At 40.5% G+C, this 21419-nt stretch overlaps 1 protein-coding gene across 2 annotated transcripts in view; it reads left to right on the top strand.

Annotated features, from left to right (window-relative positions):
• Positions 1-21419, top strand: part of LOC110509694 (microtubule-associated serine/threonine-protein kinase 3) — a 181867-nt gene that overhangs the window by 36061 nt on the left and 124387 nt on the right. For both annotated transcript variants that reach the window (XM_021590734.2, XM_021590733.2), the window contains exons 2-3: positions 9069-9222; positions 18291-18415. In XM_021590734.2, the coding sequence (XP_021446409.2) occupies positions 9069-9222; positions 18291-18415 (279 nt within the window). The remainder of the gene's footprint in view (positions 1-9068; positions 9223-18290; positions 18416-21419) is intronic.

The following is a 21419-nucleotide window of genomic DNA, read 5'->3' as shown; positions in this document are numbered from 1 at the left end:
ATGGCTTGTCATTATGGTACGTCAATTTGCCCAATGGTTTTGATATCCGTTCAGCATGATCCATTACACCCCGTAGCACAACAAACTGCTTAATAATATTTTAGGAATATACTTTTCTTTCATCAAACATGCATACAACGTGTAAAAGTATCAACGCAAATCCAACAGAGCCATGTGATATTCATAACTTCAAAAAATATATAATTATACTGTATATCAACACAACACAGATAAATCAAGTGTTTTTTTTACTCAAATATCAATGTCTCACTTATCCTTTATTATTTTAAGTAAAGACGTAATACAGAATCAAGTAAGAACAACTTTATTAAATGTCAGATTGACTTTAAAATATTAAACACTCATAACTTGGGAAAAACTCAGATTAGCAGAACACAAATAGTTATTTACTCAACCTTATATTTGTTAACAGTACTCAAAAACATTAAGTGAGAATAAATATTAGTGGCATGAATTAGTACCATTGGCATGAATTAGTATAATTTGAGTTCTACTGACTGTTTTTGAGTAGTCACTACTCAATTTCTTTGCAAGTTAGGCAGTTACTTTTCACAGTGTACGTTCCCTGGAACACCCACGTGGGCTTTCAGATATTCTAGTTCAGACAGATGAAGATGTCTGGGTGTGGTGGAGAGGGCCAATAAATACACATACTGTGTCAGATACTGTATCTTTGTAGCTATTTGGGTTAAACAACAAATAATTAGCCAAAACCTGATTTTTAAAGTGATTATTTTCTGCTATTATTGTTTCTGTTGTCAACTATGGCCATCAAGTGTGGATATTAGAATAGTTCCTGTCTGGATCTGGTTCTAGGTCTCTTTTCATCCACTGAGTTCAACTTAGTTTAGTACACGAATATGGTCTCATCACTCCTTCATGCTTGTATACGATCATGAATCATCCTTCACAAAAAGAGGGGTGTTTCCATCCAGACGGAACAAACACACACACACACACAAAGCGCTTCTGTGTGTTTTTTGGGAGGACCTCTTCCTCTCCATATTGTTCTGTACAGAGGTCTTTGGTACTCACCAGCCCAGTCTTTCAAATGCAATGTGCATTGAGATACAGATTGTTATGATGATGTAATAACCTCCTTTTCTACTACAATGCCGATGAGACACTTTGCCGGTCTCCGTTTATGTGGACCAGCCTTGCATCATTGCCTCTCTTGTACTCATGTTAAATATGAAACACACTGAGAATCTCTCTGCCGATAGACTGCTGTTGTATAATCGATCGATGGCGGGTGTATTTTTATATTGAGATTATTACATTATTTTAAAATGTGAGAATGTGAACTTACCTGACTAAATAAACTGGATGCGTGTATGTGGCCGACACAGGTACACTTAAAAAAGCAAGGGGAAAAAAGCCATGAATAGTGGTACCATTAATCTCATCATTTGAATCGCACCATCGCTGTTTTTATAATGAGAAAGCGACCAATAAAACTGGTTCCTTTTTTGTAGTGGAAGGATTTAGCTATTTAGGATTTAGCTATTTAGGATTTAGCTAGCGCAACACCCTTCAATTGAAGCAGCGGGAAATAAATGAAAGTGGCCACCTCTCACAAACTGTTCATGGACCTTTTTAAAGACCAAATTGAGAGAATTTCTGATTTTTCAAGTTAGGCCTATTCCAGTACTTCTATTGCTGAGGTCCAAGTTAAAGTAGACAACTTCAAGCCCCGTGTTGTTTAAAATTGCAGGTCTAACATGGAGAACAAAATGCATTCGTCATGTTATTTCATTACCATATGATAGTGTGAAGAAGCCCACTGGGCTATGTAATGTGTTGTCATTATGTCCAGACAAATTAATAAATATCCTATAAAATCACATTGGCTATGCATGGCCTGTCTGCAACAAACTTGAAACATTGTATAAACTATTAACTTGGTCTGGCCTGAAGCTCATGCTAGCAAACTTGCAGTATTGTATAAGTTATTCTAGGCCCTCAGTTTCCAGTGCCAGTGACCTTGGGACAGACACTGCTGTAGGCTATTTGAGCAAGAAGTAACCAGATAAGCCTAATTTATGATGTTTCCACTGTTTCAGAGCATGACATTTTTCCCTTTCACGCTGAGGGATTATCGAAAAGGAGAGAGCTGGAAAAGTTTTTCAAATACATGAAGGAATTCTTGTCATCCAATGGATGTAACAACAGTCTTTGTTTGCTTGCCGTTTGAGGCGAAGAAAGCGTTACTTTGAGAAGCTCTACAGCTCATTAGTGGTGGTGCATTAAGCCAGATATTATAGCCTAGATTTGTGCGCAGGCCAGGTAGCCTATAGGTCTACTTCTATGCATAATCAGGTGTGCATCCTTACTCAACATTGACAGGAGCACCCCCCAAAAAAAGACACTGACTAAATTGACAACTCGTAAATGGAATAAATAAACCAAAACTTGTAGCATAGGTTGTGCACTCTGCAAACAACGTGTCCACTCCGACAATGTTAACGGGAAGATAATAACACTGAATGTATTAACAGAAATTACTGAACATTGTTTAGGAATTAACGGTAAATGTACTAATAGTGATATATGTAATGGGGAATTGATAGACACTAACAATCAAATGCAATTCACACAATGACGTTTTGAAACGATGAATGTGCACAAATTAGTGGGACAGTGCATTCTGGAGAGACGTGCATTTTACCCCCTCTAACAATACCACTACACCCTTCTTCTTGGACTGAGCCGTCCTCGCGGCCTCCAATGGATTAGTTCACCGAGATGGGCACGAATATGACTGGTGTTTCGTTTTCCATAAAATAATATTTTATGGACTATATTAGAGGTCAGGCCGATTTATGGTTTTTCAACACCGATACAGATTATTGGAAAAAGCCAATATGCTTTTTTGGTCTGCCAATAATCTGTATCGGCGTTAAATAAATATATAAAAATATATATAATTTCTAATAATGGCAATTACAACAATACTGAATGAACAATGAACACTTTTTTATTTTAACTTAATATAATACATAAATAAAATCTATTTAGTCTCAAATAAAAATGAAACCTCAATTTGGTTTATATAATGCAAAAACAGTGTTGGTGAAGAAAGTAAAAGTGCAATAAATGGCATGTAAAAAAGCTAACGTTTAAGTTCCTTGCTCAGAACATGTGAAATCTGGTGGTTCAATATTCCCAGATCTTCAATATTCCCAGTTAAGACATTTTAGGTTGTAGTTATTATAGGAATTATGACGCGTCAATTATTTATCTCTATACCATTTGTATATCATATACCTTTGACTGACTATTGGATTTTTTTATAGACACTTTAGTATTGCCAGCCTAATCTCAGCAGTTGATAGGCTTGAAGTCGTCATAAACAGCGCTGTGAAACAAGCATTGCTAAGAGCTGCTGGTAAACGCAGTAAAGTTTGAATGAATGCTTACGAGCCTGCTGCCACCTACTCCCACTCAGTCAGAATGCTCTATCAAATCATAGACTTATAAAATAATAAACATTGTTTCTGGATTTGACCATATTAATGACCACTGACCATTTCTATCATTTAGAAAATAAAATGTTTATTATTATAACTCTAAGTCTAAATATTGCTGTAACATTGCACAGCCTTCAATGTTATGTTATAATTATGTCAAATTGTGTCAAATTAGTTTGCAATGAGCCAGGCGGCCCAAACTGTTGCATATACCCTGACTCTGCGTGCAATGAATGCAAGAGAAGTGACACAATTTCTCTAGTTAATATTGCCTGCTAACATTAATTTCTTTGAACTAAATATCCAGGTTTAAAAATATATACTTCCGTGTAATGATTTTAATAAAGGCATTGATGTTTATGGTTAGGTACATTCGTGCAAAGATTTAGCTTTTTCCACGAAATCACTTTAAATCATCACCCGTTTGGCGAAGTAGGCTGTGATTCGATGATAAATTAACAGACACGGCATTGATTATATGCAACGCAGGACAATCTAGTTAACCTAGTAATATTATCAACCATGTGTAGTTAACTAGTGATTATGTGAAGATTGATTTTTATAAGATAAGTTTAATGCTAGCTAGCAACTTACCTTGACTCCTTGCTGCACTCGCGTAACAGGTGGTCAACGTGCCACGCAGTTTCCTCATGGAATGCAATGTAATCGGCCATAATCGGCGTCCAAAAATGGCAATTACCCATTATGAAAACTTGAAATCGGCCCTAATTAATTGGCCATGTCGATTTTAATCGGTCGACCTCTAGAATACTTATATATATATATATATATATACACACACACACACACACAGTTGAAGTCTGAAGTTTACATACACCTTAGCCAAATACATTTAACTTAGTTTTTCTGAATTCCTGACATTTAATCCTAGTTAAAAATTCCTTGTCTTAGATTCACCATTTTATTTTAAGAATGTGAAATGTCAGAATAATAGTAGAGAGAATTATTTATATCAGCTTTTATTATTTTCATCACATTCCCAGTGGGTCAGAAGTTTACTTACACTCAATTAGTATTTGGTAGCATTGCCTTTAAATTGTTTAACTTGGATCAAACGTTTTGGGTAACCTTCCACAAGCTTCCCACAATAAGTTGGGTGAATTTTGGCCCATTCCTTCTGACAGAGCTGGTGTAACTGAGTCAGGTTTGTGGGCTTTCTTGCTTGCACACGCCTTTTCAGTTCTGCCCGCACATTTTCCATGGGATTGAGGTCAGGGCTTTGTGATGGCCACTCCAATACCTTGGCTTTGTTGTCCTTAAGCCATTTTGCCACAACCTTGGAAGTATGCTTGGGGTCATTGTCCATTAGGGAAAACCCATTTGCGACCAAGCTTTAACTTCCTGACTGATGTCTTGAGATGTTGCTTCAATATATCCACATAACTTTACTTCCTCATGATGCCATCTATTTTGTGAAGTGCACCAGTCCCACCTGTAGCAAAGCCCCCACCACAACACGATGCTGCCTCCCCCGTGCTCCACGGTTGGGATAGTGTTCTTCGGCTTGTAAGCCTCTCCCTTTTTCCTCCAAACATAACGATGGTCATTCTGGCCAAACAGTTCAAATTTTGTTTAATCAGACCAGAGGACATTTCTCCAGAAAGTACAACCTTTGTCCCCATGTGCAGTTGCAAACCATAGTCTGGCCTTTTTATGGTGGTTTTGGATCAGTGGCTTCTTCCTTGCTGAGCGGCCTTTCAGGTTATGTCGATGTGGGACTCATTTTACTGTGGATGTAGATTATTACCTGTGTCCTCCAGCATCTTCACAAGGTCCTTTGCTGTTGTTGTGGGATTGATTTGCACTTTTTACTTGTACAGATGAGCATGGTACCTTCAGGCTTTTGGAAATTGTTCCCAATGATGAACCAGAGTTGTGGAGGTCTACAATTCTTTTCTGAGGTCTTGGCTGATTTCTTTTGATTTTTCCCATGATGTCAAGCAAAGAGGCACTGAGTTTGAAGGTAGGCCTTGAAATACACCCACAGGTACATCTCCAATTGACTCAAATTATGTCAATTAGCCTATCAGAAGCTTCTAAAGCCATGACACAATTTTCTGGAAAAATTACAACCTAACTGTATGTCAACTTCCGACTTCAACCGCATGTAACATCTAGTACTCTGAATCAGGTGATTCAATCCCTGGTCCTATCACACTTAGAGTACTGTCCAGTTATATGTTCATCTGCAGCAAAGAAAGATTTTAAAAAGCTCCAAATGGCTCAAAACAGGGCTGCCAGAATACCTCTTCATTGCTCTAACCGAATGAATATTAGTCAAATGCATCAGAATATCTCATGGCTTCACGTTAAAAACAAATTACTATCTAGTCTTCTGATTTTCTTTAGGAATTATGTATTTGAAAAAAATCCACCCAAAAATCTGTATTTTTCAGTCTAATTAGTACATACTAGCAACACGCATAACCACCGGTACCAGACAGGCAAATTCAAGTCATCGAAAACAACAAGGACATATCACCTTAAATCTACAGTTTTATATAGAGCTATAGCTGAATCGAACTTTTTACCAATCCATATTTCTCAGGCAAAAAGTAAATCCACCTTCTAGAAAAAAATTAAAGAACATCTAATGTGGTAGACCATATGACTGAACAGCAAATAGAAAGCATCAACTGAATGTTTAATGTGTTTCCTGTCAATTTAAATACCTCTCTGTATTTAAACTTGTTGAATGTTTGTCAAGTCTTGGTTGTGGTTGTTTGTAATGTCATGTTAATTGGTGTTGGACCCCAGGAAGATTAGCTAATGTGGATCCTAATAAAAATTACAAAAATTACCTTGTCACAACACAACTGATAGGTTCAAATGCATTAAGAAGGAAAGAAATTCCACAAATGTATTTTTAACAAGACACACCTGTTAATTGAAATGCATTCTAGGTGACTAACTTATGAAGCTGACTGAGAGAATGCCAATAGTGTGCAAAGCTGTCATCAAGGCAATGGGTGGCTACTTTGAAGAACCTCAAATATAAAATATATTTTGATTTGTTCAACACTTTTTTGCTTACTACAATGTATAAAATAGTAAAAATAAAGAAAAACCCTTGAATGATTACTTGTGTCCAAACTTTTGACTTATACTGTATAGATATATATATTTGCTACTGCTCGACAAAAAAAAAGTACGCTATTGGGCGACAATCGACCAGTCGACTAATTGGGGTCAGCCCTTATTGATTGATTGTTTTGCAATTGCATACATTTTTGGGGATGTATGTTCCATTACTGTTTTCACCACCTAACATAAGGAGACACAATGTTAATTATTTACACTGAATTTCTCCATACAGAAAACTGTCTGACAGCAAGATCCAGGATTCATACAGGGTTCAAATTTAATGTCTAATTTAACTGATTAATGCTTAATATGATATAACGACAACTTACACTGCCACAAATACAAGGACATAACTGCAAGGGCAGAAATGTTATGTTTTATGTCACATGATTTTGGACAGATCTGTCAAGACACCAACTATGAGAAAGTGTTAAACAGGTTGTAAATCAACTTGTGAATTTTGGATATAGTTACGTTCCCTCTTACAGTGCATTTGGAAAGTATTCAGACCCCTTCCCTTTTCCCACATTTCGTTACGTTAGTTTTATTCTAAAATAGATTTTTTTAAATCCTCATCAAGCTACACACAATACCTCAATGACAAAGCGTGAACAGGTATTTAGATTTTTTTTTGTGCAAATTTAGTAAAATAAAAAGCAGATATTCAGACTCTTTTCTATTCTTCTTTCTATGCTCCGGTACATCCTGTTTCCTTTGATCATACTCGATGTTTCTACAACTTGATTGGAGTCCACCTGTGGTAAATTCAATTGATTGGACATGATTTGGAAAGGCACACACCTATCTATATAAGGTCCCACAGTTGACAAGGCATGTCAGAGCAAAAACCAAGCCATGAGGTCGAAGGAATTGTCCATAGAACTCCGAGACAGGATTGTGTCGAGGCACAGATCTGGGCAAGGGTACAAAACATTTCTGCTGCATTGAAGTTCCCCAAGAACACAGTGGCCTCCATCGTTCATAAATAGGAGTTTGGAACCACCAAGACCCTTCCTAGAGCTGGCTGCCCGGCCAATCTGAGCAATCTGGGGAGAAGGCCGTTGACCAGGGAGGTGACCAAGAACCCGATGGTCACTCTGACAGAGTTCCTCTGTGGAGATGGGAGAACATTCCAGAAGGACAACCATCTCTGCAGCACTCCACCAATCAGGCCTTTTATGGTAGAGTGGCCAGACGGAACCCACTCTTCAGTAAAAGGCACATGACAGCCTGCTTGGAGTTTGCTAAAAGGCACCTAAAGGACTCTGACCATGAGAAACCAGATTCTCTGGTCTGATGAAACCAAAATTGAGCCCTTTGACCTGAATGCCCAGCGTCACGTCTGGAGGGAACCTAGCACCATCCCTACGGTGAAGCATGGTGATAGCAGCATCATGCTGTGAGGATATTTTTCAGCGGCAGGGACTGGGAGACTATTCAGGATCGAGGGAAAGATGAACAGACAAAGTACAGATAGATCCTTGATGAAAACCTGCTCAGGATCTCAGACTGGGGTGAAGGTTCACCTTCCAACAGGACAGCGACCCTAAGCACACAGCCAAGACAACACAGGAGTCTCTAAAATGTCCTTGAGTGGCCCAGTCAGATCCCGGACTTTGTAAATGTAATATTCTGTTTAAAAAAATAAAATAAAAACTTTTAATACATTTGCAACAAAAAAACTGTTTTGCTTTGTCATTATGGAGTATTGTGTAGATGTGGGGGTGGGGGGGACTATCTTATCCATTTTAGAACAATGCTGTAACGTAACAATTTGGAAAAATTTAAGGGGTCTTAATACTTTCCGAATATACTGTATATCATAATACAATGACATATGAAGAAATTAAATTTGATTATTATCAATGACTTATCAACAGCTGTAACAAGTTGTTCAGCATTGGAAATCCTCACTGGCACTCAACACTAAATACCTTCTCCAAGCTAGCTAACCACTGTAGCTATTATTGACATCACATTTACTCATCAATAGGTTTTAGAAGGATGATGCAACATTTTCCTAAGTGTGCAATGCAACACATATTACAGTGTCTGTGTACACAAGGATTTGATCATGCACAGAGTTTTTTTTTACAGTGCAGCAACTGTACTCACATTGTACTCTCACTGGGCGGCTATTTGTGATGTTAGTCATCTACCATCGTTGTGTCGTGGGATTGTATGCTTGCATGATAATTCAGCACCTTAGCTGTACTGTATGGTCTACTGTTTGCTGCTCGCACAAGTGATCTCTAATCAGGCTTGAGTGATACAGAACCAAGTAAAAAATGTTCACCAACGTCCGCCTTCAGCTCCACCACCGTTCACCTAACCCCCGTAGCTTCCAAACTACCAAGTTCCTGTGACAATTTCTTCAATATGAATTGGCCATAACCCACCAGTGTGGTTCTTGATCCACAATTTGGGAGCCATTGACCTAACTTAACCACCATCTGTCCTCCTCTCCTGCAGTTGGATAACATCCTGTACCCTCCGTCCATGCCCTTCCGGAAGTCCCCCAACACGGAGGTCATCCACAGCGTGGGCCTCGCCCTCAAATTCAAGAGACCGCTCTGTGAGGACGGCAAGAACCTCCGTAGGGGGAGCCTAGGGAGCGCTCTCACAGGTAATAACCACAGGGCCGGGCCCTGCAGGTTCATAAACAGTGTACACACACACAAGCATATGCAGAAACACAATAATATATATATATATATATGCATGCACACACACTAGTACCTTTTTGATACTAGAACATGATCGGTTTGGTATAATAATTTTTCTTACTTCCAGTACTAATGTTGAATGTGTCTCAGGTTGTCTACTGATTTAAGAGGTGGCGCAGCGGTCTAAGGCACTGCATCTCAGTGCTAGAGGCATCACTACAGACCCTGCTTCAATCCCGGGCTGTATCACAACCGGCCGTGATCAGGAGTCCCATAGGACGGCGCACAATTGGCCCAGCGTCGTCCGGGTTAGGGGAGGGTTTGGCCAGGGTAGGCGGACATTGTAAAATAATAATTTGTTCTTCACTGACTTGCCTAGTTAAATAAAGGTAACATAAATAAAACATGTATGTCTGCCTATCAGTGTAGCTGATGTCCCCTTATAGTTTGAGAGCATCTCGCCTGCTCCATTTACTTATTCCCAGCTCTAGCCTAGCCCGAGGAACCACTGCTCTCACTGGGAGTCAGGGCTGCATCGCCACTCATGCTGCACAGAAGTTAACACACTTGAATAATGCAACATGAAATGTTGAATGTGTTAATTATTGTTCGCAAAACCATGTCCATTACAGGCAAGAACACTTTACAATGAAGATACCGGTAGCTTCCAACTTCGTAGGCTAACTTTCCTTGCTAGCGTACAGCTGAAGCTAACATCAATTCCCTACCCTAGTACCTTGTTTGTGATCATATGCAAACCTTAATGCAAAAATGTTGCTGATTTCAAAGCTGTTTGTCACAAAATGTCATTCATTCACTTTGTCTCCCAGCCTCCGGTCTCTCTCAATCATTTGCATATGTGCTTTAGTGTCGAACTGACTGTTAGTGAATGACGTCATGGATCTTAAAGAGACAGTGCACACTTTTATAAAAGGAAAGATTGCTGCTTCTATGCAAATGTTGTTGATCATTACGATAAAATGAGTCCCAAATGGTAGGGAAACAGATTGCTTTTCATCTGGTGCCCCATGAAATAACTCAATGTATACACACAGTCCTATTGAATATGCATTCGCCTCTATTGTGAATAGGCCTAGGCTACATTTTGATTTACCCAGTTTAATAATGTGGTGAGGGGTGACCTGGAGCTGTGCTCTGACCGGGGCACTAATTAGGGATTTACTCTCCTGGCTAGTGTGTGATGAGTGCTGATGAGGAAGCCATCTCCGGATCATCGTTTTCCTTCCTGTCTCTGTGTGTCATCCTGTTTTACCGTCCGACCCTCCAGGCCTTACAGCAAGGCACCGGATGCCACGGGGAGGAGGCGTGTCGTAGAACACCGGGGTCATGTTCAGGAGGGCACACTGTAGGATAAAAGGGGAAACAACTATCTTTGTTCTCATTGGACAAGTTCAGGTTGTGCCTCTTGAGTTTCAAAAAGATGTGAATTGACTTTTCCCTACTAAACAGGATGCAGGTAGAAAAGCAGAGGATGTTTTCTTTTACTGAGGCGTGTCCTATTTCTAAGTGACGAGGTAGATAACTGTTGCAGAGGGAAAAGGCATCGATGGAGAAGGGAAAATATTTCCACCTGAAATAATTGGTGACTGTAAGACACACACACACACACAGTGATGTTCCCTAGGTTTAATAACAGAGAAATTACCCCCCCCCCCCCCCCTAACCCTACCTGAAGTTAAGTGCTTTTGTGCTGGGAGGTCACCATACATGGAGTTGGATGAGAATCCTCTTCAACATCACATTTCCGTCAGCCTCTTTGAAATGCATGAGGAAAGGCCCATTCGCAAGGCAGGACGTTTTGGTAATGCAAGGCTCATGCATGTGTAATGTCCCTGTGCATTATGCATGTGTAATAGCCTCTTTCCATGAGTCAGGCAGGCTCTCATACATGTGAGAAGAAATCGGGAGATGGTGGAGATGGGGGATATGTTTTTTTCCAGAGATTGGAAAGGCTAAATGGTTGGTTAATGTGTAAAGGATGATGCCTGAAGAATAGGGCAACCACGTCACGCGCGCCCACACAAATGCATGCACGCAGACATACAGGCATACAGAACATTTTACATCTCACCATGTTTTTACTTTGTTGGTCTTAACTTGTGTTGAATTGCTTCTCCGTGATGTGTTGGTGCTTGTTTTTGACGTTTCATTTGAACTCGTCTGTTGCTCTCATTTTCCATTGCCACTTCAGGCGCCCATTTAGTTTAGAGTTGTCCTGACAGTGCTGTTGAGTGCAGCCAATTTCAGCAGTGCCAGCGTGGCTGACAGAACCGAATGTTTGCTTCCTCAGTCACATATCCCACATCCCACAGGCGCTTCTGTAAGTTGTTGAATTCTAACTTGTCAAAGCATGTGCATCATGTTTGCCTGGCATATCAAATGTGATCAGACTCCGCGTCTCACCCGTCTCATTTTGCATCCTACGCAATGGGACAATCAGGCTTTATAGCTAGTTAGCTGTCTGAGTTGGCGCGATTTGTCAGTGTTCATGTTGGGCTAAGTCTTCCTAGTGCTGTGGACCAGAGCAGATCAGGTGAAGTGTTTACCCAGAAAGTCTTAATGTGGTCAGTGTGAAAGAAGACAATGTTCTCTATCGCTGTCTGTCTGGGTCTAATGGTCAGAGCTGGCAGAACTCTGCTTACTCAGGCTATACGTTGGGCGACCATGGAACTTTGTTGACCGTATTTTGATTTGACTTTCGCAGCCACCCATATAGGCTACATTTTGCAGCCGTTCATGTACATTTTGCAGCCACCCATATACAGTGCCTTCAGAAAGTATTCATACCCCTTGACTTATTCCACATTTTGTTGTTGCAGCCTGAATTCAAAATGTATTTGTATTCTCACCCATCTACACCCAAAACATGTTTTTAGAAATGTTAGCAATTTTCTTTTAAATGAAATAAATAAAATATGTGTAAGTATTCAAATCCATGAGTCAATACATGTTAGAATCACCTTTTGGCAGCAATTACAGCTGTGCGTCTTTCTGGGTAAGTCTTTAAGAGCGTTGCACACCTGGATTGTACAATATTTGCCCATTATTCTTCAAGTTCTGTCAAATTAGTTGATCATTGCTAGACAACTATTTTCAAGTCTTGCCATAGATTTTAAGCAGATTTAAGTCAAAACTGTAACTCGGCCACTCTCCAACATTCACCATCGTCTTGGTAAGCAACTCCAAGTGTAGATTAGGCCTTGTGTTTTAGGTTTAGCTTGTGTCCTGCTGAAAGGTGAATTAATCTCCCAGTGTCTAGTGGAAAGCAGACTGAACCAGGTTTACCTCTAGGATTTGGCCTGTGCGTTTCTTTTTTCATCCTGAAAAACTCACCAGTCCTTAACGATTACAAGCATACCCATAACATGAAGCACCACCATGCTTGAACATATGGAGAGTAGTACTCAGTAACATGTTTGGGGCAACTCTAATGCAACACTTTGTGTTCAGGACAAAAAGTGAATTGCTTTGCCACATTTTTTTGCAGCATTACTTTAGTGCCTTGTTGCAAACAGGGTGCATGTTTTTGGAATGTTTTTATTCTGTACAGGCTTCCTTATTTTCAGACTGTCAATTCCGTTGTTGTTGATCCATCTTCAGAGTCACCATTGACCTCATGGTGAAATCCCTGAGTGGTGTCCTTCCTCTCCGGCAACTCTGTTAGAAAGTACGCCTATATCTTTGTAGTGACTAGGTGTATTGATACACCATCCAAAGTGTAATTACACTGAACAAAAAATATAAATGCAACATGCAACAATTTCATTGATTTTACTGAGTTACAGTTCATAAAAGGAAATCAGTCAATTTAAATGAATTCATTAGGCCCAAATCTATGGATTTCACATGACTGGGAATACAGCTATGCATCTGTTGGTCACATATCTTTAAAAAAGAAAGTAAGGGCATGGATCAGAAAACCAGTCGGTATCTTGTGTGACCTCTTACCTCATGCAGTGCAGCACATCTCCATCACATAGAGTTGATCAGGCTGTTGATTGTGACCTGTGGAATGTTGTCCCACTCTTCAATGGCTGTACAAAGTTGCTGGATGTTGGCGGGAACTGAACATCACCTCCAGCATCATTTTAAAGAATTTGGCAGTGCGTTCAACCGGCCCCATAACTGCAGACCACGTGTATGGCGTCGTGTGGGCGAGCTGTTTGCTGATGTCAACGTTGAGTGCCCCATGGTGGCGGTGGGGTTATGGTATGGGCAGGCATAAGCTACGGACAACGAACACAATTTGCATTTTATCAATGGCAATTTGAATGCACAGTAATACCGTGATGAGATCATGAGGCCCATTGTCGTGCCATTCATCATACACGTCTAGTGAGTATGCAGGCCATGGAAGAACTGGGACATTTTCAGCTTCCTGGAATTGTGTACAGGTCCTTGCGATATGGGGCTTTGCATTATCATGCTGAAACATGAGGTGATGGCGGTGGATAAATGATACAACAATGGGCCTCAGGATCTCATCACGGTGTCTCTGTGCATTCAAATTGCCATCGATAAAAGGCAATTGTGTTCATTGTCTGTATTTTATGCCTGCCCATACTATAACCCAAGTGCCACCATGGGGCACTCTGTTCACAACGTGTTGTGACAAAACTGCACATCTTAGAGTGGCCTTTTATTGTCCCCAGCATAAGGTGCACCTGTGTAAACATCATGTTGATTAGCTTCTTGATAAGCCACACCTGTCAGGTGGATGGATTATCTTGGCAAAAGAGAAATGCTCACTAATAGGGATGTAAACAAATTTGAACTCAACATTTGAGAGAAATACATTTTTACGTGTGTATGGAACATTTCTGGGATCTTTTATTTCAGCTCATAAAACATGGGACCAACACTTTACATGTTGCGTTTTATATTTTAGTTCAGTGTAATAACTTCACTGTGCTCAAAGGGATATTAAAAAAAAGAAAAAAAATATATAGACTTTTTTACCCATCTACCAATAGGTGCCCTTCCTTGTGAGGCATTGGAAAACCTCCCTGGTCTTTGTGGTTGGATCTGTGTTAGAAATGCACTGCTCTGCTGAGGGACCTTACAATTATCTGTATGTGTGGTGTACAGAGATGAGGTAATCATATTAAAAAATCACGTTAAACACTATTATTGCAACCAAATGAGTCGATGCAATTTGTGACTTGTGCAAAAAAGCTTGCCATAACAAAGGGGTTGTGAATACCTATCGACTCAAAACATTTCAGCTTTTCATTTGCAATTAATTTGTAAAACTTTAGAAAACATAATTCCACATTATGGGGTATTGTGTGCAGGCCAGGGACAAAAAAATCTCAATCCATTTTAAATTCAGGCTGTAACACAACAAAATGTGGAAAAAGTCGAGGGGTGTGAATACTTTCAGAAGGCAATGTACATTACAAATCCCAAGGTCTCATCGAACTCCAGTCCCTTGAAGGCAACACATGCTGACGTTCTTATTTAATTGTTTAAAATTGAATATCTGAACCATACGATACACTTGCAGTGAAGCCGCTCAACAACTACATCATACCAGTCATCCAACACTCCCATTCAGAGCGACATGCTGACATTCTTGCCCCCTGGCATTTGATTAATCAGCTGTTATTGGTTTACCAGAGTCCACACACCATAGTACCAAGGTCTCAATCAGTCTCTGATCAAAAGGAAAGATCAAGGACCAAAACCAGCTGACACTGCAGCCCCTCAGGACCAGAGTTCTGCTACTAAACACATTAAGTCATATCGAGGTGAGAGGAATGTCTCTCTTCCTCCGCTCCCCCTTTTCACTCATCGTCTCCACCAAGGCAGTTAATTCTCTCATATTGACTGTTGACTTGCCGTGCTTCCTTCAACAGGAAATGGAAATATATACACACACATGAAAGTCTAGAGGGGATAAGAGGGATGATGAGAAGAGGGTGACACACGATTTTAGGGAGAATTAAAAAAATAAAAAAAATAACAATTTAAATGACTGCTAGGAGCCTCAATGCCACAATGTGACATGATAATCCAGACTGCACGCACACACACACCATTATTTGGGCTCTATAGAGTACCACATTGAGTCATAATACCCATTGGCAACATTTCTTTAAATAACATTTCTGTGAACTGTCTTGTGCAAGTTTGCACAAGACAATTTAAAACTGTTTGCAAAGGTGTCAGCTAGCGATGACGTGCAGCAGCTTGCTGGGATTTGTAGTCTTACTTTGATGCTAATTAGCATTTTCGAAAGTAAATATAGCCGACTATATTGATCAAGTCACCTTGTCCGAGAGAGATTTACATGGTTATTAAAATGTCACACCAGTGTAATCCCACACGAAACCCAGCCCTTATTTTATGTTTCTAAAATTCCCTATGGGGAAAAATGAATGGTGGAAAAACTATTGGAACCATTTTCCTGTTTGACCTCTAGGTTTTATGGATATTAAAACCTAGAGGGGCTCTAAACTGCATAGCTGATTTCATAACTGAACAAAATGTGGTTGAATGGTGATTGTAAATCTTAGCACCTGTGGACCTACTGCCATCTAGAGACTGTTAGAGCCAATTCATGCTTAATCCAAAAATGTGGTCGGTGGCGCCGGAGGTACGCAGAGACCGAATTGAGCTCCGTACCGCATCGCCGTGCTCCTTTCAAATGTTGTAACAATGCAGAGGACTCCCTATAGCTCAGCACTTTTTATGATTGGTTGTTCATTTTAGGTGCGGGCGGGAGGTCCTGTATAAACACAAACTGACTTCCTTGACAACTTCCTTCACAACAGCTCTGCGCTGTTTGGCGACGCGCAGGAAGTATGAATGCCCTGACTCTTGCGGAGGCCATATCACCGTAAATGCTGCACGCACCCAATCCGAATGACAATGACCATTTTACTGGGAGACAACTCTTGGGGAAATATTTGCCCTGAAAAATATTTATTTGTTATTAAGAGCTTGTTAATCTTAGGATTCAACGTAGGAAACGTCTCATCAACATGCCCTGTACTGTTGCGTCTCTGGTCTTATAAGTGTATTAACTTTCACTGCTGCCTCTTATGCCCCGTGTGAGCCCATGCCGTTTTAGGGGCTTCAGCTCTGTTTCTCTGAGAGGAGGAGGACAGGATTAGTTCATTTCTGTGAAGCACTCAATGTCATTTGTTATGGTATAAGTTTGCATTGATATCCATTTATCTGTGCAAATGGTGTGAGTAGGCAACCGGTATCCTCACGGCGTGAATGTATTCCTGGTCTTTTTAACACCCAAAATAAAATCAGTCAATTAATCAGTCAATATTTAAAATAAAGATAAAGCACAATATCAACAGCTTTCTTTTTCTCTTTTAATTTGTACTTTTCTCATACATACAGTGGGGCAAAGAAGTATTTAGTCAGCCACCAATTGTGCAATTCTCCTACTTAAAAATATGAGAGAGGCCTGTAATTTTCATCATAGGTACACTTCAACTATGACAGACAAAAGTAGGGGGGAAAAATCCAGAAAATCGCATTGTATGATTTTTAATGAATTTATTTGCAAATGATGGTGGAAAATAAGTATTTGGTCAATAACAAAAGTTTATCTCAGTACTTTGTTATATACCCTTTGTTGGCATTGACAGAGGTCAAATGTTTTCTGTAAGTCTTCACAAGGTTTTCACACACTGTTGCTAGTATTTTGGCCCATTCCTCAATGCAGATCTCCTCTAGAGCAATGATATTTTGGCGCTGTTGCTGGGCAACACGGACTTTCAACTCCCTCCAAAGATTTTCTATGGGGTTGAGATCTGGAGACTTCTTACGAAGCCACTCCTTCGTTGCCCTGGTGGTGTGTTTGGGATCATTGTCATGCTGAAAGACCCAGCCACGTTTCATCTTCAATGCCCTTGCTGATGGAAGGAGGTTTTCACTCAAAATCTCACGATACATGGCCCCATTCATTCTTTCCTTTACACGGATCAGTCATCCTGGTCCCTTTGCAGAAAAACAGCCCCAAGCATGATGTTTCCACCCCCATGCTTCACAGTAGGTATGGTGTTCTTTGGATGCAACTCAGCATTCTTTGTCCTCCAAACACGACGAGTTTAGTTTTTACCAAAAAGTTATATTTTGGTTTCATCTGACCATATGACATTCTCCCAATCTTCTTCTGGATCATCCAAATGCTCTCTAGCAAACTTCAGATGGGCCTGGACATGTACTGGCTTAAACTGGGGGACACGTCTGGCACTGCAGGATTTGAGTCCCTGGCGGTGTAGTGTGTTACTGATGGTAGGCTTTGTTACTTTGGTCCCAGCTCTCTGCAGGTCATTCACTAGGTTCCCCCGTGTGGTTCTGGGATTTTTGCTCACCGTACTTGTGATCTTTTGACCCTACGGGGTGAGATCTTGCGTGGAGCCCCAGATCGAGGGAAATTATCAGTGGTCTTGTATGTCTTCCATTTCCTAATAATTGCTCCCACAGTTGATTTCTTCAAACCAAGCTGCTCACCTATTGCAGATCCATCTTCCCAGCCTGGTGCAGGCCTACAATTTTGTTTCTGGTGTCCTTTGACAGCTCTTTGGTCTTTGCCATAGTGGAGTTTGGAGTGTGACTGTTTGAGGTTGTGGACAGGTGCCATTAATACAGGTAACAAGCGGAGGACAGATGAGCCTCTTAAAGAAGAAGTTACAGGTCTGTGAGAGACAGAAATCTTGCTTGTTTGTCCGTGACCAAATACTTATTTTCCACCATAATTTGCAAATAAATTCATAAAAAATCCTACAATGTGTTTTTCTGTATTTTTTTTTCTCATTTTGTCTGTCATAGTTGAAGTGTACCCATGATGAAAATTGCAGGCCTCATCTTTTTAAGTGTGAGAACTTGCACAATTGGTGGCTGACTAAATACTTTTTTGTCCCACTGTATATTACTGTACCTGCTCCTATACGCCTGTCTGTAGTTTAACTACTGTTGTCTGTCTTGTACAGGAAATGATCTGCTCTCTATAATGTAACTACCATTGTGTCTTGTCCTATAGGAAAGTACCTGCTGCCCTATGTGTCCCCCCACCAGGCATGGCAGACCCCCTCGGAGAACTCCAACCTGGTGCGGATGCGCTCCACCACCTTGGGGAAGTCAGCCCCCTCTCTCACGTCTAGTCTGGTGAGATGTACATCCTGTTAATGACCTCCCATGATTCCACTACAACATTATTTGTACCCCCCTGCTTTGATGTTGAGGACAGGATATTTGATTGGCGTATTAATCAGTCATTTCTATTTATTATTGCCATATTTTAAGCCATATTTTTTTGCATAGCAAGACACTCCTCATGACAGTACAGTGAATACACAGCAAAGAAACATCAATCAGTAAAAATGGTAAACAACATTTATTTGACCTTTATCTGAAAGTAGTAGTGATTAATATTTCGTCAGAGCCGTAATGTTCAGGTCCTTGATTATAAACAAACAGTACGCAATCTATGATGATTTCAGAAAAATAAGATGATTCTGTGATGGAGATCTGTCTGAGATCTTGATTGGAGCAGATATAGTCTAATCCCTCAGTCTGAAATGCCAGTCACCTAGTCTCTAGTCTAGTCTCACTTTGACCTTGAGCATCAAAGAGCCTTTAAGTCAGACATCACCCATCTCTCCTGTATTCTTTCAGATAACAAAAGCGATAGCAAGCCCAGATTTCCTTTTGATGGGGAAATTATATCGTCCCATCCCATTTCAAATGATCTTTTTGTGTTTATTTACCTGGACAAATGAGAATGTGTGTACTGTCTCTACCTTGCTTTCCAGTCAAGGTGCTTAAACAAGGGAGAAAACCAGACATTTGGAAAACAGTTTTCAGTCATTGTGTTGGTATAAAGTTTTTTTTTTTTTTTTACAAATCCCAAATCATGTAATCAGATTTGCTGTCATCTAGACGTGGAGATTCAGAGAAGGCTTGATTGAGCGAATCCTATCTAATCTGTGTGGATGTTTCTGTAAGCGAAACAATTTACCGTGCTGCATTACAGACAGCGGAGACGATGTTAAACGTGCTGAATATTTCTCTACACTGGAGGGAGCCACTGTGCTGTTTTGAGTTTGATCCACATTGTCTTACTGTGGACACATTTAGTATTTGTGAATCAGAATCAATGTGCTTCTTCAATCTACAATGTATTGTGGGGGAAAAAACAAATATAGTATTCTCAATGTATATGAATTGAAAGAGTATTCATACACAATTTGAGCTTTTCACACTTTCCTATATTTGTATTTATATTCATGATCATACTCACAGGATACCTCTTATCTTTAGGAATGGTCTTTCTTGCCACTGCTGTTTATGTCAACATATGATCAGATAAAGTATTTGACACACGGACATACTAACAACCTTTGTGTCTGGGGCAAGGTAAGGCATGTGCAATCTCCAATAATCAATGACAAAAATTATGATATTGAGTAAAAGTTCAACAGGACTTTACCCAAAGACATTGAATCCATAAGATCAGAGTGAGGTCTCCATTTCAGATCGAAATGTTTGGCCCTCATAATATAGTTTCCCAATCCTGGTTACTGGTGACCCAACGGCTTAGTCATCAGTCCATCAGGTGTCCATCAGGTTCCCATAGTGTCTTGTCCCCATACAGTCAGATCCTCATATTATCAGTTCCCCAGAAAAGACTAAATCCCATATTATCAGGGGCTGCCGAGTGGCGCAGTGGTCTAAGGCACTGCATCTCTGCTAGTAGCATCAGTACAGACCCTGGTTAGATTCCAGGCTGTATCACAACCGGCCGTAATTGGGATTCCCATAGGGCGGCAAACTATTTCCCCAGCGTCATCCGGGTTTGGGTTTGGCCGGGGTAGGCTGTCATTGTAAATAAGAATTTGTTCTTAACTGACTTGCCTAGGTAAATAAAGGTTAAATCAAAAAATATATATAAAGTCTAGTTCCAGAAAGTCTGAACCCTATGTTGTCAGGCCCCCATAACTTCTGGTCTTCAGAAAGTCCCCATAAGGCCAGGCCCTCATCCCCTAAGGTGAGTGTGAAGATGTGGGTGGAGAGCCTCTCTGGAGGCTGCCACATCTTATTAGATTCTCCTCAGACCCTGTAAACAGACCCCATATAGCGAGGGCTGATTGAAATTAATTGTTGCAGAGACCAGGGTCAATAAGGCACAAACAGTCATTACACTGGGCCGAGAGAGGCGCCGCATTTTCATCTATTGTCTCTCATGGGTTGCACATTTTCTGTGAGTTTGTGCAGGCATGTGAGAGTATATATGTGTGTGTGTGTGTATGCGCATGTTTACGTGGGCATCTTTATATGTTTGTGTGAGAGTATTTGTGTGTGTTGTCTGATTTGTGTGTAGCTTGGTATCAGTCCACGACACGACGGATGGTAACGTTGAACCTTTTTCGGTCTATTGGAAATGCCTCCATGTCTATCTAGCCTCCCTGAAGAAATTCAATGCTGCTCGCCACCGCTTTACGGACAGCCAGGCGTGGACATACGTTGACTCGCTGACGCATGACCACATCCTAATAGCATATTTTGGAGCAGATAGTGGTGTATTTTAACATTTTCAGGGGAACACCATTTATAAAGTTGTGGTACATATTTGACCTTGGGAAAACAGTATATTGAGAGAGACAAACATAACGGTTGCTAGGCTCTGAATGGTTTGGTTTGTTGCCAGGGACGTTTTCATGCTTTTTGTTTCTTTGGTTGGTCTTTTGTTCGTCAGGGACCATGCACAACTTGTTGCACCAGAGATGGATTTATTGGGGGGGGGGGGGGGGGGGGTGGCAGATGATTGTGGATCATTGCTACAGAATTCCAGATCACAAAATTGGAAAAGTAGGAAATGTTATTAACCAGGTTCCTTTTGGGGATATAAAATGTGTGCTCAAGGAGTTAACTGGATCAGTAGAGGTAGATTAGAATGTGCGTTCCCAAATGGAAGGCATCTTGAGTTTTGGAGACTTGAATGACAGCTAGGGTTTCACCCAAACTCACCCATCTGGTACGAAAAGTAACTGATACAGATTGTTCTGCACTGACTGAACACACTAGGTAATTCCTCTCAATTCATTTGGATGAGTTTATGCCATCGTTCCCTCCAGAATGAACCTGAATCATGTGTGTCCCTGTGACAGCA

Source organism: Oncorhynchus mykiss, chromosome Y (genome assembly GCF_013265735.2).
Source record: "Oncorhynchus mykiss isolate Arlee chromosome Y, USDA_OmykA_1.1, whole genome shotgun sequence".
NCBI lineage: Eukaryota > Metazoa > Chordata > Actinopteri > Salmoniformes > Salmonidae > Oncorhynchus > Oncorhynchus mykiss.
This window is presented reverse-complemented; position numbering and strand designations above follow the sequence as displayed.